Here is a 16,186-nt window from a genome sequence, read left to right as displayed (position 1 = left end):
TTTTGTTTCTGGCCTATTGCGAGCCTCCTGAAAATTCTAATTATTGGTATTCCTTGTTTACTCCAACGATGGCAAGAAACTCGAATGAAGGGTCTGCTGACGATTGGTCAGATCAGCGGGGATTCGTGTTGGATTCCCTAAGTTCCCTAGCAGCGGCTATGCGAGACCAGATTCGTTCTCAAAGGGAACCAGCGCCCGTTTCTGAGCCGAAGCCGCATACCGCAGTGACGTATGAGAAATTCCTGAAGCTTGACCCCCCGACCTTCGATGGCAAGCCCGACCCAGACATGGCCGATAACTGGGTGAAGGAGGTGGAACGAGTGTTCGAGGTCTTGTCAGTGCCCGATGACAAGAAGACGTTATTCGGGACCTTTAGGCTGAAGGAGAATGCCCGCAGTTGGTGGGACATGGCCCGGAGTGTGCAGTTTTCGGGAATTTCGCCCATTCCTTGGGAAGCTTTTAGAAAGGCTTTCTTGGAGAACTACTTCCCGCCTCATGCGAGGGAGAAGAAGAAGGTGGAGTTCTTGGAGCTCAGCAAGGGCAATTCGAGTTTGACGGATTATATCGCCAAATTCCAGCGCTTAGAACCCTATTGTCCCAACCTGTTCGCGGATGATCGCGAGCGAGCAGGAAAGTTTGTTCGGGGGCTGAAGGAGGGGCTCATGCATCGGGTCCTAACCAGCATGCCCTCGACCTTCTCTGCGGCAGTTGCTGCTGCCACCCTCCTGAGTGAGGCCTGGGAGCGCACTAAGAGTACACAGGGCAGGAGGCCACCCGCTACGGGTGGTGAGCCGAAAACACCTTCCGGTGACCCAGGCAAACGATCGTTCCTTCCTGTGAAGAGCGAAGGAGGAAGGAAACGATATCCTCCTTCGAAGCATCAGCGGCCTCAGGGCAACCCTCCAGCCAGGCAGCAGACGGGCAATGTGTGCCCCAGGTGCGGTCGGTCCCACATTGGGCAGGCGTGCCCGCTCGACACAGGCGGATGCCTGTATTGTGGCAAGATGGGCCACTACGCCCGCGACTGTCGCAAAAAGGCGGGTGACGACGCCAGGCAGACCAGCGGAGCACCTCTGCTCCCTCGGCCACCACAGTCGCAACAGCAGTATCAGACGCCGTAACCGCAAGCGAGCGGTCAAAGGAGGGCACCGGGACGCGTCTACTCAGCCAAGGCCGAGCAACTGACCAAGGGCGACCTAGTGCAAGGTACCCTTTTTGTCGCTAACCAAGCGGCTTTTGTGCTTTTTGATTGTGGTGCCACACACTCTTTTATTTCGGTAAATTTTGCTGAGTTTTTGCGCGTACCTGTAAAACCCTTACATAATACCCTTGAAGTGTATAACCCGATTGGGAAAAATACTGTTTGTGCGACCTACGTACCAGAGTTGGACGTAGTCCTGGCAGATTGGCATTTACCGGCTTGTGCTATCCTGCTAGTGATGACGGAATTTGACGTCATCCTAGGCATGGATTGGCTGCACAAGTATCATGCCAAGATTTTTTGCAGAGATAGCAAGATTGTTTTGTCTCCCCCAGGAATGCCCAAGGTGGAATTCAAGATCGTGAAACCTGTTCGGGCAAGCAAGTTGATTTCGTCGCTGAAGGCGCAGAGCTACCTCAGGAAGGGATGCACTGCCTTTTTGGTTAGTGTCGTCCAGTCCGAGCCGACGCGAGTCTCGATGGGAGATTTGGAGGTTGTGCGAGATTTTCCAGACGTCTTCCCAGAGGAACTGCCAGGCCTTCCTCCACCTCGTGAGGTGCAGTTCAACATCGAGTTGCTGCCGGGTACTACGCCAATTTCTAAGGCTCCATATCGGATGGCACCAGCCGAGCTCGAAGAGCTCAAGAAGCAGTTGCAGGAGTTGATGGATCAGGGATTCATCCGCCCCAGCGTCTCGCCTTGGGGAGCTTCTGTCTTGTTCGTGAAGAATAAGGACGGATCATTGCGTTTGTGCATCGACTATCGGATGCTCAACCAGGCGACAATAAAGAATAAGTACCCGTTGCCACGCATCGAGGATCTGTTCGATCAGTTGCAGAGGGCCAAGATCTTCTCAAAGATCGACCTTAGATCTGGGTATCATCAACTCAGAATTAAGGGAGATGATATCTCCAAGACGGCCTTTCGGACCAGGTATGGGCATTACGAATTTACGGTCATGCCCTTCGGACTCACTAACGCTCCTGCAGCGTTCATGGATCTCATGAATAGGGTGTTCAAACCCTTCTTGGACACCTTCGTGATCGTGTTCATCGACGACATCTTGGTGTATTCCGATAGCTGGGAGCAACATCGTGAGCACTTGAGAGTTATTCTCGAAACTTTGCGAAATGAGCGTTTGTTCGCTAAGTACTCTAAGTGCGAGTTTTGGCTCGAGGAGATCATGTTTTTGGGACATGTCATCTCCAAGGAAGGTGTGTCCGTGGATCCAGCGAAAGTCGAGGCTGTACTCAGTTGGCAGCAACCGAGGAATGTTCGTGACATTCGGAGTTTTCTTGGATCAGCTGGGTATTATCGAAGATTTATCCAGGACTTTTCTAAGATCTCTCTACCCTTGACGCAGCTCCTGAAGAAAGAATCTAAGTTCGTGTGGGACGACATGTGCGAGAGCAGTTTTCAGATGTTGAAGGAACGTCTTACGACTGCTCCTATTTTGGCCTTACCTTCGGGTCGAGGCGGCTTCGTGATTTACACCGACGCTTCCGGAACAGGCTTGGGTTGCGTCTTAATGCAGAACGATAGAGTGATCGCCTATGCATCGCGCCAACTTAAAATACATGAGAAGAATTATCTGACTCATGATTTGGAGTTAGCAGCGGTGGTCTTCGCATTGAAGATATGGCGGCACTATTTGTATGGGGAGCGGTTCGAGGCTTTTACAGATCATAAGAGCCTAAAATATTTGTTCTCGCAGAAGGAGCTGAATATGAGGCAGCGGCGTTGGCTGGAATTCCTCAAGGATTATGACTTTACCTTGTCCTACCACCCGGGAAAAGCGAACGTTGTGGCCGACGCTCTGAGCCACAAGTCTCCCAGCGTTTCTGTTAATTTGTTATTTGCGGGGTGGAAACTGATCGAGGATCTGATATCGTGGGAACCGTTTGCAGTCACTCCAGTTTCGATCAGTCTTTCCAGCATGGTAGCTCAACCTGAGCTATTATCTAGGATCTTTGTTAGTCAAAAGATCGATGAGCGGTACGAAAAGCTGAAGGCTCTAGCGCAGCGGGCCGATACCCCCTTTCGTCTGAGTGAGGAAGGAGGTGTATGGCGTAAGGATCGTCTCTGGGTGCCAAAAGACCCTATTTTGAGAGATGAGATTCTCGCTGAAGCCCACAAGTCCAAGTACACGATTCACCCGGGCGGCACAAAGATGTTCAAAGATTTGCAGCGCAGATATTGGTGGAGTGGAATGAAGCGGGACGTAGCCGAATACGTTTCGAAGTGCTTGACTTGCCAACAGGTTAAGATCGAGCACCAACGACCAGGCGGAGTGATGCAGCAGATAGAGATTCCACAATGGAAGTGGGAGGACATCACGATGGACTTCATCGTCGGTTTGCCGAGGACGCGGAGGAAACACGATGCGATTTGGGTGATCGTGGATTGACTCACTAAATCAGCGCATTTCCTCCCTATTCGGCACAGTCAGTCACTGGACAGCTTGGCAGACCTCTATGTCAGGGAGATTGTGAGATTGCACGGTGTTCCTATGTCAATCATCTCCGATCGTGACCCGAGGTTCACCTCCAGGTTTTGGGGATAACTGCAGTTGGCCTTGGGCACGAAACTGAAATTCAGCACCGCTTTCCACCCTCAGACCGACGGACAATCTGAACGCACGATTCAGACTTTGGAGGACATGCTGCGAGCGTGCATGTTAGACTGGAAGGGAGAATGGGACTCTCATACCGGGTTGGCAGAATTCGCGTACAATAATAGTTATCATACGAGTATCGGTATGGCCCCGTACGAAGCTTTGTACGGGAAGCCTTGTCGATCACCTGTTTACTGGGATGAGGTTGGTGAACGGATGTTAGATTCACCTATAGTGCTACAACACTATACTCAGCAAGTGCAGATGATCAGGGAACGTTTGCGTACCGCGCAGAGTCGGCAGAAGTGTTACGTCGATCGTCGACGTAGAGAGCTCGAGTTCTCAACAGGAGATATGGTTTTTGTGAAGGTATCTCCTACAAAGAGCGTTTTCCGTTTTGGGAAGAAAGGAAAGCTGAGTCCCCGGTTCGTCGAACCTTTTGAGATCCTGGATCGGATCGGTGAGGCGGCTTATCGTGTTGCGCTGCCTCCTCAGTACGCTCAGATCCACGACGTCTTCCACGTATCTATGCTGAGAAGATACGTTCACGACCCATCACACATCATTCATTATGATGATGTGGATATCCAAAAAGACTTGACGTTCGAGGAAAGACCAGTGGCAATCGTTGACCGTCGAGACCAAGTGCTCAGATCGAAGACGATTTCTCTTGTAAAAGTACGTTGGCAACACCATGGAATAAATGAATGTACATGGGAGCCTGAGTCGGATATCAGGGAAAAATACCCTGACTTGTATTTTGACCAGTGCATGGAATAAAAATTTCGCGGACGAAATTATTTTAAGGAGGGTAGGATGTAATAACCCGTAAAAAAAAAAAAAGGGGTTAGGATTCGGGTCGGATCCGGACCCGGACCCAATTGAGGCACCGCCTCCCTCGTGCCTTCTTTAGAAAATAAGGCAGGGGGTTTCAAATACGAAACCCCCCCCCCTCGCTGTCTCTCTCCCTCACCGCCTCCCGACTCTCCCTCGCTCGTCTGCAGCCGCCACTTGCGACCCCTCTCCGCCGCCGCCGCCGACCACCAGGTACGTTCTTCCTCCTCTTCTTCTCCTTCTTTCCGTCTCTCTCTCCCATCCTTCCCCCTCGTTTCTTCGTTACACAGGGAGGGGAGGGCTGAGCCTCCTCCCTGCTTTCGTACGGCAGGCGAGGGGCGGAGCCCCCTCCCTACTTCCGTACGGCAGGGGAGGGGCCGGGCCCCTCTTCCCTGCTCTCTGCTATGGCAGGGGAGGGGTCGAGCCCCTCCTCCCTGCCCCTTTTTGTTGCGCCAGCAGGGGCCTATGGCCCCTGCCTTTCTTTTACGCCAGCAGGGGCCATGGCCCCCTGCCATTCGTTTGCCAGCAGGGGCCTATGGCCCCTGCCTTTCTTTTACGCCAGCAGGGGCCATGGGCCCCTGCCATTCATTTGCCAGCAGGGGCCTATGGCCCCTGCCTTTCGTTTGCCAGCAGGGGCCTATGGCCCCTGCCTTTCTTTTACGCCAGCAGGGGCCATGGGCCCCTGCCATTCATTTGCCAGCAGGGGCCTATGGCCCCTGCCTTTCGTTTGCCAGCAGGGGCCTATGGCCCCTGCCTTTCTTTTACGCCAGCAGGGTCGGCCCCTGCCATTCGTTTGCCAGCAGGGGCCTATGGCCCCTGCCTTTCTGTGTGCCAGCAGGGGCCCTTGGCCCCTGCCTTTTTGTTTGCTAACAGGGGCCATCGGCCCCTGCCTTTTTGTTTGCCAGCAGGGGCCGATCCCCCCTGCCCCTTTGTGCGCGAGCCTATACCCTTGGTCGACAGACCCGGGGAATCTTTGCAAGCTACATCGTAATGGGGACAGATCATTACAAATGTTGATCTCCAGCGAGGAATTCCTAGTGAACGTGAGTCATCTACTCACATTGACTACATCCCTCTTTGGGCGGCAAGGCTCATTTGGCCCTGCCCCATCTTTTTTTTTTGAGTCATTTGGGACGGTTGGTCCCAGCTCTATGTATTGGAGAAGTTGAGTCTTTGCCTTGCTTTTGCTTTTGTCTGGGCTTGCATGTTAATATCGCATATTTGCAGCTACGACGGATCTCACTCGCGCTCCGCGACCCGAGCCGTCAATTGTGTACGTCCGCAGACGTCAGCAAGCTCGTAACCCTCCAAGGTAGGGGAAGATTATACGGAAGACTTGGATAATTGAATTAAGTTCAATTAAACTAAAAAAATGATCAATAAATGAATATATATATATATATATTTATACGAGTATGCACTTAACTCAAGGACGCGGTTTCGCGATCCTTGCCCTTTTCCTTATGTCAGTCTATACTTGCCATCGTGTATCACGTCGAGATCTCGTGTTGCATTCTTGCTTATGGTTGGTATGTGCCGTCACGCATCGTGGCGAGGTTCAGCGTTGCACTTCTGCTTACCGCCTTTACCTTGTCGTCGCGCTTTGCGCCTAGACTCTTGTTTTTGTATGTATTATTACTGCTTTGCTATTGCAGATGCCGCGCAGGTTTTTGCTCTTTGCATATGCCTTAAAGGCATCCTCAGGCATTCACCTCTCTCTCTCGCGACGAGAGTTGAGATAGGAGCTAGCGTAACATCCCCGTCTAAGGAGGGGGATACCTTGCAAGGATCCTGACTCCTTGAGTATGCAGTCCTGCAGACGAGTTGGAGTTTCTGTTGAGAAACATGTTTTCCCGTCTATCGAGGCCGGTGTCGAGTCATGCGAGGCATGTAGATACCCCGATAGCGGATGAGGTTCTAGAAAATCGCAGGCATAATGTTGGCACAAGGTACTGCTGTTTCAAAGGATATAGTAAAATTGATAAACTTTACATCTTTGTGAAACAGTCCTGTTGATGCTTCTTTTGAGGAGCTATACCCCTTTCATCCTAGAGTACTTGTAGTCGTGCACGACACGTCTAGTACTGCGATGATCGGATGAGATGGTCGTACGACCTCGAACAGTGCGAAATGCACAATGCTGGAATCACATAAATGGCCTCACATTCGCCTTCACAGGCAAGATGCTCGAGTGGTTTAAAGACCACAGCATAGAGTGGGTTGTTAGTTAAGCAACCCCTAACGTACCTATTCGTTTCTAATTGTCTGTCAAGGGAGAGGACAGAGCGGTACAAACTCCAATGGATAGGTAGTTAACAACCACCCTACGGACAATGATCCGGCCTCCCCAGTCATTGGAGTTAGGGGAAAGGGGCTACAATAGTTAGCTCAACACTTCTGCAGAAGTTGGATGCATCCGTGGCACTGCCTCCTTTGGGGAATCCTCTCTCGGCTAAAGCCGTCCCTCTGGAGCGGACTCAACTAGCTATTCGGGTTATTCAAAATACATAGAATAACAGACGCCCGAACTAGTTTCAGTTGTTTCTACGTTTTGCCTGCGCGTACCCGCAGGCCAGTAATATCGAAACATAAAGTCTGTTCACACTGGTTGTTGAGTAGTGAGACTCACTTGCACTCGTTTGCACCACTGACTCACTTGCACTCGCTTGCACCACTGACTCGCTTGCACCACTGACTCGCTTGCACCACTGATTCGCTTGCACTACCTATTCGTTTGCACTACTTACGCGTTTGCACTATGTACCTACTTGCATTGCTTACCTGTTTAACTGCATATCTGCTTTAAACTGCGTAACCTACTGAATTAAATGTACATAATTCAGTTTCCTTGTAGACTCTCTTGTGCACCTACTAGTTTTTTTGCGAAACTAACCCATTCTATGGGTACAGGTGATGAATAGGTACTTCACGGGCGATGGCGCGATGGCAAGATGGCTTCAAGACTTTCTTCTTCCTGCTCTTAGCTCGCGTTCTGATGTTTTTGGGTCTTGTAACGGATTTTCCTTTGGACATACGAATTTTGTACTTTTGAAACCTTCTTTTAATGAAAGTGCCTTTTTCAAGTAGCATGGGTTGTATGTTTTGGTTCTTCAGCTAACGTGCCCAAAGTGGTCAACTTGCTTTTCTAAAATTAACAAAAGGATGGTCTTCCGCTTATTTCTTAAACCAACTCTGTAATAAAGAGATTCTTTTAGTCTCTTGCCTGTTTTATGAAAGGTTCGAAAGTTGAAATTTTGGGGCGTTACACCTACCGTAACGGAAGTAGGGAGGGGGCTCAGCCCCCTCCCCTACCGTAATGGAGAGCAGGGAGGGGTGTCGTGCCCCTCCCCTGCTAAAAGGGGGCATAGGAAGGGGTTTGACCCCTCTCGTGGCCACACAGAGAGGTGAGGGGGAGAGAGAAGAGACTGAGAGGGAAAAGAGGAAGCGGTGGCGTACCAGGGGGTTTTCGGAGGAAGCTCGCCGGAAGGAAAGGGGGGTCGCCAATGTCGGTGGCGGCGGTTGTCGGGGGTCGTCGGCGTCGGTGACAGTGGACGAGCGAGAGAGAGAAACGGGGAGACAGAGGGAGACGAGAGGGTCGGTGAAGGAGAGAGAACAGAGAGCGAGAGGCGGTGAGGGGGGTTTCGTAACCCTCCTCCCGCCTGCCTCGCTGTCTTTTAATGACAGCGAGGGTCGGTGGCCCGGGTCGGGTCCGGATCCGGGCCCAAACCAAAATATTTTTCTTTTTTTTGTGTTATTACACAAGATCAACTGGATTCATGATTTTAAATTATCGTTACCATGTTATATCAAAGAATAGAACATTTGGCAGAGAAAACAGAAACACACAGGAAAGACTCCTGTATCTTTCTACGCGCCTACTACCAAATAGGGTTATATATAAAAAAAATCATTCAAGAACCTCCAGATTCAGATTCCCCCTTTCTTTTTCTCATCCTATGCATATTCATGGGTTCCCAGCCAGGGAACTCCCAAATCGGGTGCCAAGACCACTGGAAACCCCCTTTTTCACCTTTTGAAAATGAAAGACACATTCGCCGATGGGGGTTTTCTGTGGACACTACCTCAAATCACACACACGGAATCGAACCCCTGTTCGATCCCTCACCCCATTTCCAGGAAGACCCGTACCTCTTACGGTGGTTTTCCGGTGGCCGGAGACTGTCGTCGCGGAGGGATGCAGACTGGTGACGCTCCTCCCTACTGCCGTGAAGGGAGATGATCGAGGGGCCCTTGACAGTTGCGGATGGCCAGAGCTTCGCCGGTGATGGGGCTCCTTCCTCCGGCGTGCGCACACCGAGAGAGAGAGAGAGAGAGAGAGAGAGAGAGAGAGAGAGAGAGACTGTCGAATGAGGGGTGGTTTTCCCCTTTTATTCGAGGTCCAACCCCTTCTTCTCCCTCCAGAAGAATCAGAGAGGTCGGTTACACCATGCGTAACCCCCCCCCCTTTCTTGATTTTGCCTGCAAGAATCGTGCCTAAGGCACGATTCTGATTTCTGTTTTCTTTTAAAAACAGTTACACGGGTCTGGGTCTGGGTTCCGGTCTGAGCCCCGCGACCGGCGATACTGAGTCCATTTTAAAAATGGATCCGGATTGCCCCTGAATAGTGGATCCTTGGTTGGATCGATTTGGGTCCAACTATGGATCTGTCCCCCTTTATACCGAAAATTTTTATTTTATAACTAATATTAATTATTCATTTCTTTATTTCATTATGATTTTATATATCCATATTACAATCTACGCACCATCTTAATTTGTTATCCCTCGAATTATTTAATTAATTAAAATTATTGCACTTATATATACATATAAGATTTATGAGGTAAATTTATTTGTAAAGATCCCTTTATGGGTTCCGGATCCGAGACTTGGATCCCAGGCCCAAATCACAATGTTATGAAATTTGTATTATAATATATTTAAATAAATGCCTAAAATTTTGTGGTTATTACACATGTGAGATACATGTTTTCCAACACACACTCATATGCAAAAACCCTTTTGAGATGTGTATGAAATAATAAAATTCATAGGCATATGCATGAGTGCACATGTATTCAAGTTCAATGCATGCTTCCATTCATTACACACATTCATGACCAATGCATGCCTTAATTCACAGGTTCATGTTGCATGCAAGCTTTCATGAAATACACATTTTAATTAAACATGTCAATATTCAAGTAATGGCGCATGTGCCAAACACATCAAATTAATGTATGCACATGCGTAAGATGCAGTCTCGCATTATTGCTTTGATTCAGCATAATGTATCAAGTACAGGAAAGTGAAACATGTCATTCTTTTACATGCATGGGGCTGAATATAACACGTATATCAAATCTGGAAATTTAATCACATAACTGAAAACTTCATGTACCAATTCAACACTCATCTATGCATCCAGTGAACATACTGCCACTTGCTCATGCATAAGAGGACAACCTTGTATTACTACTTTTAATTCAGCATAGACTATACAAATTAACAAGGAGACATCTTATACGATGACCATTGCAGACGATTACATGTTTAGCTAAAATTATCGCAGCACTCAAAACCTTTCTGTCATTGATTTCATTGATGCCTGCTTAACACTTTACATGACGCATGCATTTTGATTTCACTGTACACAGGCCTAGTAGGATGTATAAACGTGGATCACGTATGCGGCTAAACAATCGGCATGTATAAACCACTTAAACACTCAAACATGAGTATATGCATGTGAAAAGAAAACATCAGTGTAACCTGTCTAATTCTGGACTAACATATATATAATTATATAATGTTTCTTCTTCCCCCTTTTTTTTAAAACCACTCAGCTGTACCCAGCCGGGTCACTCAGCTGGGCTGCCAAGTGTCTATCCACACCAGGTCGGGTCTGATCCGACCAGACTCCCAGCCGCTTCTGGTAGAGCTTGGCAGATCATGCCAGCCGAACATGGTTCGGCTGGTCTGACAGCCAACCCACCAAACTCTGTGAAATATTTTCTTTTTTTTTTAAAGCATGCCCAGCCGACTACTCGGCTGGGGCCCAACATAAAAAAAAAACTAATAATTTTTTTTTCTTCACACAGCCAGCACTTAGCAGGCTGGGCCAAACCCCCAGCCCAGCCGACTCAGTTGGCCGGGGCTGTCTGCACATGGCTCAGCCGACTGTGGTCGGCTGAGGCGCAACACAACAGGAAGATAAAAAAAAAATGATAAGGAATACATTCATGTTGAGGAAACTATTTTATCATGAGTGTACAGGTTGTTTTATGAGCAGATATGTTTAAATATGCAGGCTTGGAAATCAACCAAACATGTATATGCCTTGCCACTTTATGAAATATGAGCATACTCATATTTTCATAGATCAAGCAGCAAATAACTAATGTTATGCAAAATCTTCGGTTAGGCATGCACGTACAAACATATTCATTCATGAGAACACATGCATATGCTTGTTTTGAGATCCCGTTATTGAGGGTTTTCATGCACTAAATCTGGGCCAGATTTACGCATGTTACAAACATGGCAAACCTGTCCCGATTTTGGGATCCACCAATACAAACATCAAGATATGTATTTTTCTCAAAATAATCTTTGAAAACAATGAAAGTATATTAATCTTTAACCATGGATCTTAGAGTAAATCTTCAGATTTACTCTTTTTGGGGCTTCTACTAAAACATTGCATGGGATACGAATCCATGCTCTTTTTCTCACTCGAAATAAAAGAGAAACCCATACCTTTGCGTGAATCGAAGGAAAATAACGGTGGATCAAGGGTTGGATGGCTGAAAAAGATCAAATATCCTCCTCTTCTTCCCCCTTTTACCTCTCTTTTTCATACTTTCTCTCTCCCCCTTCTTTTTTTCCTTCTCTTTCTCTTTTCTCTCTCTTTTTGAAGTCTTTTTAGGAGAGGTCGCCCTCCCTTTTTCTCCGGCCCTCTCTAAGAGAGTTTCCAAAAGATGAAACTCTCTATCTCTCCCTTTGTTTCCTAATTTTTTTGAAACTCTTCCAAATGTTGACTTTTCCAAATTCCAAGTTTTATGTTTTTAGAAGTCTTTCTTAAAACCACTAAGCCTAGACATAGCTCTATAAAGAGTCCTAATTAACTATCAAAAATAGAATTTTGGAATTGAATTAAATTAATTAATTGTTTATTTATTTATTTAATATTAAATTACAATTAAATTCCTGAAAATTTCCAAAAAAAATACCAAATTAATAGGGGAGGCTTCTTAACATGAATAAGCCCCCAACTTAAAGGTTTTGTATTGAATTTAAAGATGGGAAAACGTTGGGCTTGGATTTGGATCCGAATTTGTATCCAAGATCCAAACCCATACCCAAAATGAAAATGGGCCAAGATCTGGATTAAATCTAGATTAGAATAGGACCTAAATAGAACCCAAATCCATAAAGATTCAGATCCTAGGCCTTGGATCCAGTTCGATCCAACTCCGGATCCATTTCGACAAACTGCTCCTTTTTTGAAAAATTGTGATTTTCGGGCCAACCGTAGCCCGAGTTTAGAAAAGTAAAATAGTGTTGAGCTCAGAATTTCGAGACGCATCCAACGACATATTACACGAATATCAAATTTCGAATTTCACCCGAAAATAACCCGAATTTCGCTTGAATTTAAACGTCAGAAATAAAACTTTTTCTCACGTTTCGATTGGCTCATTTAGACCTAGTTGATGAGACTTGGGTCAAACCCAGACTCAAAAACATCAATTTAAAATCGAGGTTCAAACGATTTTTCTCTAAGTGTGAAAATACGTGACATTACAAAAAGTCCTAGGAAAACCAGCCTTATTTTAATAGTGGTACAGTAAGAATGATAATGACTCCTTTTTCGTTAGAAAATATGAGCAAATGCCTGAACCAAAATTTGTAATTGCTATGGGAGCTTGTACTATTACAGGAGGAATGTTCAGTAATGAACCAAAATATGCAATTGCTATAGGAGCTGCACTATTGCAGGAGGAATGTTCAGTAGCAATTCTTATAGGTACCGTTCAGGTGTCGATGTGCACACACACATATAACTGTTGATATGGAGATGGTGCCAGTTGAATGATGTTTCCCATTATCACTAGCATCATGTAATTGGATATTTTGGCAGTAAAAGTGTAGGCATCCATGTGATATAGCTCACAAATGATTTTTATTTTGGTGTTGCTGGTGTCAAGAGCTGCTACCTTTTCATGACAAAGAACTGAATTTGCCAAGTTATATAATTAAGGACCTACGTGCTTATGCATAGATAAGTACAGAGGAGAAGAAAATATCAATAACATTTGTGAACTACCTATACATGTTAGAAATTCAAGGTGGGAATTGTGCATTGACAAGCGACATCCTGGGGCAATTTGCTTTTGTCACTCATGGAAGTGAAGCTCCATGAAACTTGGAGCTTTTGACTTCTCTATGTCCTACTTTCAGTTCCTGTTCTCATGCTTCAAACTTAATGTGAAAAGTGTGCATGCATGTGTGTGTGTCCTGAAATGGAAAAAAAAATTGCATGTTTAGCTCTATTAGAAATGTTTTTGCTTGAATATTATTTTCTTTTTTGCCACTGAGAGCTTTTCATTGACAATCATGATATTCTAAATTTTTCAATTTGCCAACCAATATCATGATTTTTTTTTCTTTGTTTGCTTTCAGATACCTATTGTCAGGAAAACAGGTGGTCTTGCAGACACTGTCTTTGACTTAGAAGATCAGTTAAACCTGGAAAAGGCTAATGGGTAATAACTGAAATTTAATTTTTCAAAGAGCAAAACTAGATGAGTCCATTACATCCAAGCCTTTATTGGTCTTATGTTTTTGGAAACAAAAATTTTAGGATCACCATATTGAAGAAATCCATCTGGATAGTTTCTTTTCCAGGGCCATTCTGACCCACTGTAAATATATATTTCAGATGTAATTTGGATCTGTTTCTAATCCGGATGACAAATATCGCCAAGATTTTAGAAATCTTGCTATATTATTACAAAATATTTACATGCCTGGAAAATTTAGATAGCATAACGAGATTTCAAGGTCTGCCTTATTTCCAGTATATCAAGTATTATTGTAATTTTTCTATGATTTTAAATTTTGTATACCTTTTAATATTATGTACTCGAGATTTTCTTGATATTTTTTGAGAAACATTTTTTTTTAAAATCTCGTGTTTGCCTTTTCTGAGAAAAACTGGAGTGCAAGATTCATGATACCCTATGTCACACGGACTCTTCTAACAGGGCATCGCACCCGCGTCGCACCCCCACCCAGGCGGGTGCGACAATTGGACACAGCTTCCTTTGTGTTAGGTGAAGTCCACCACACTGAGGTCCATTTCTATCCAAAAGTAGATTCAGTTAACTTTAATCAAGTCCATTTTTATCTATATTATATATATACCCTCCCCGCACCCCCGCACTCAAGTTTTTTTAAAGCGCCTCATCCGCACCCGCACCTATGTGACATAGATTATACCATTTCTAACAGTTTTCTTTTCCTTGTTAAGGTTCGTCTTTGAAGGTATAAATGAAGGATCATTGAACTGGGCACTGGAACGTGCTTTACATTTATACAAAGAAAGTAAGCTTCCTCATTCTTCTTTTTTTTTGGATAATCTGAGGCAACCCTCCCCCCCCCCCCCCCCTCACCGATCACACAGTGGATGGCCTCCGGCTGGTAAAAACCCTTGAGGTCCCCCCCTGCACATTGGGAACTACACCCAGCTTCGACCTTGCGGCAAGGGATGCCACTCGTGGGTTTCAAACTTGTGATGTCCCCTCAACTTGGTGACATTCACAAGTCGACCCTACCAGATGAGTGGAGCCCTTGTGGGCAGCTTCCTCATTCTTCATAATCTAGCCTTTTTAATTTTTTTATTCTCCTAAATTGTTAATCAATAATCTTTTAAGAACATATAAATACATTAGATGCAGTATCGAGTTAATTTACGTGCCCATGAGGTCTCCGCTTATCTCATTAGCGGGGGTGGCTTATAACGTCCCAAGTTGAATAGGGCGTTATGAGTTTGAAACCCAGGTTAAGCATCCCTTGCTGCAAGGCCGAAGATGGGTGTACTCTCTGGTGGGTAAGGGGAACTGGGGTTTTACACCTACACTGCAAACAAGGTATGTATCAACTGATTGTACCTTCCAGCCAACTGAAATAGGTGCTTTTCTCCTTGGCTATCCCCAAAAAACAAAAAAAAAAGTGCATTTGTGATAATGACAAAAATGATTTTGACCCTATGCATTGTCATGAGCATTTTCTTATTTGGCATTGTCATGAGGTTGGGTGTGTGTGTGTATTCATGTGTAATCTATTTGCTTATTTATTTTATTCTTTTTTACTAAATTCATTTTGTAGTTTTTGTTTCTCTTATTGTGTCATACAGTAAATTAATTTGGAAACTATTTATTGATGGGTATGCAGAGCCAAGTTTATGGAAGGATGTTGTTTCGAGGGTTATGAAAATAGATAGCAGCTGGAATAACACGGCTGGAAAATACATCGAGGTTTACAACAAAATAAGAGTGAGATGGTAGTTATTTGGTTTCATAAATATATGATTATGAGTATTAGAAATGACAAACACATTAGTTGTTTAATTTTGAGTGATGTGAATGGGAAAAGCTCTTGCAAGTTGGGGATATAATTGAAAGGAGGATATTCGTGAGTTCGTTTATGTAATCTTTTGTTCATTCTTCAAATTCATTTAACTAGTGGGGCTGATACTGTACTTTCTGAATATATTTGTACATGCAACACTGGATATGTATTACCATATCCATATCCATTCCAGTTTTCCCTGTAACGAGCAGGTTGACATTGTTGGCCTTTGGTTGGTGGAGACGACCATTGATCAGGAAGCGGTATCTTCTTTGGATTAAAGAACAGATTGTCTTTATTACAAATGTGCTTTTTCAACTTCTTGGTTCCTCCAAATGTTGTTGATGTGCCTCTTTGATCTTGTATTGTTTCCCTTTAAAGAAAATTTTCCTGGAATTCATGAAAAAAAGGTTTGAGTTTCTCTTCAATCTTTTTACAGGAAGGTTCTGGGTCAGACTTGCTGCATAGTGGGCTTGAATATTTACACTACTGCTACTTCCACTACTGTCCTATCAAAATAACAGAGTTAGAACGAAGTTTTTCATTTTTCCTGCTTTAAACATTGGAGAGGTCGATTGGCAAATTCCTAAAATAATATACCAATTAAAATGCACAGTATCAGAAGTAGAAAAAACATAGTAAGTTCATATTTGGAACAATGGCCATATGTACGACAAAAATGATGTGTTTCTCAAAAAAACCCATTATTTGTCAAAATCTGCCCGATGATCAAAATCGTAAATGTTGAGTGTTAAAATGATTAATTTAACCTTCGCATGTTTAGACTTCTTGAGGATGTTCGAATTTTCTTTTTATTGATTTTTGACCCAAAAATTAAAGAATTTCGGAGAAGCATAGAAAAGAACAAAGAAACTATATAAAAATACCTTTTCAATGACAT

The 16,186-nt window shown here is 44.9% G+C and overlaps 1 protein-coding gene across 3 annotated transcripts in view; it reads left to right on the top strand.

The window, feature by feature from the left end:
* LOC149814773 (uncharacterized) overlaps positions 1-15,441 on the top strand; it is a 246,661-nt gene extending 231,220 nt beyond the window's left edge. For all 3 annotated transcript variants that reach the window (XM_089990247.1, XM_089990248.1, XM_089990249.1), the window contains 3 exons: positions 13,336-13,418; positions 14,186-14,259; positions 15,109-15,441. In XM_089990247.1, coding sequence (XP_089846373.1) covers positions 13,336-13,418; positions 14,186-14,259; positions 15,109-15,221 — 270 coding nt within the window. In that variant the 3' untranslated portion in view covers positions 15,222-15,441. The remainder of the gene's footprint in view (positions 1-13,335; positions 13,419-14,185; positions 14,260-15,108) is intronic.
* Positions 15,442-16,186: the final 745 nt, after the last annotated feature.

The sequence above is a fragment of the Nuphar pumila genome, chromosome 15 (genome assembly GCF_984573655.1).
Source record: "Nuphar pumila chromosome 15, dmNupPumi1.hap1.1, whole genome shotgun sequence".
Classification (NCBI taxonomy): Eukaryota; Viridiplantae; Streptophyta; class Magnoliopsida; order Nymphaeales; family Nymphaeaceae; genus Nuphar; species Nuphar pumila.
The sequence above is the reverse complement of the archived record's forward strand: the minus strand, read 5'-3'. Positions and strand labels throughout refer to the sequence as shown.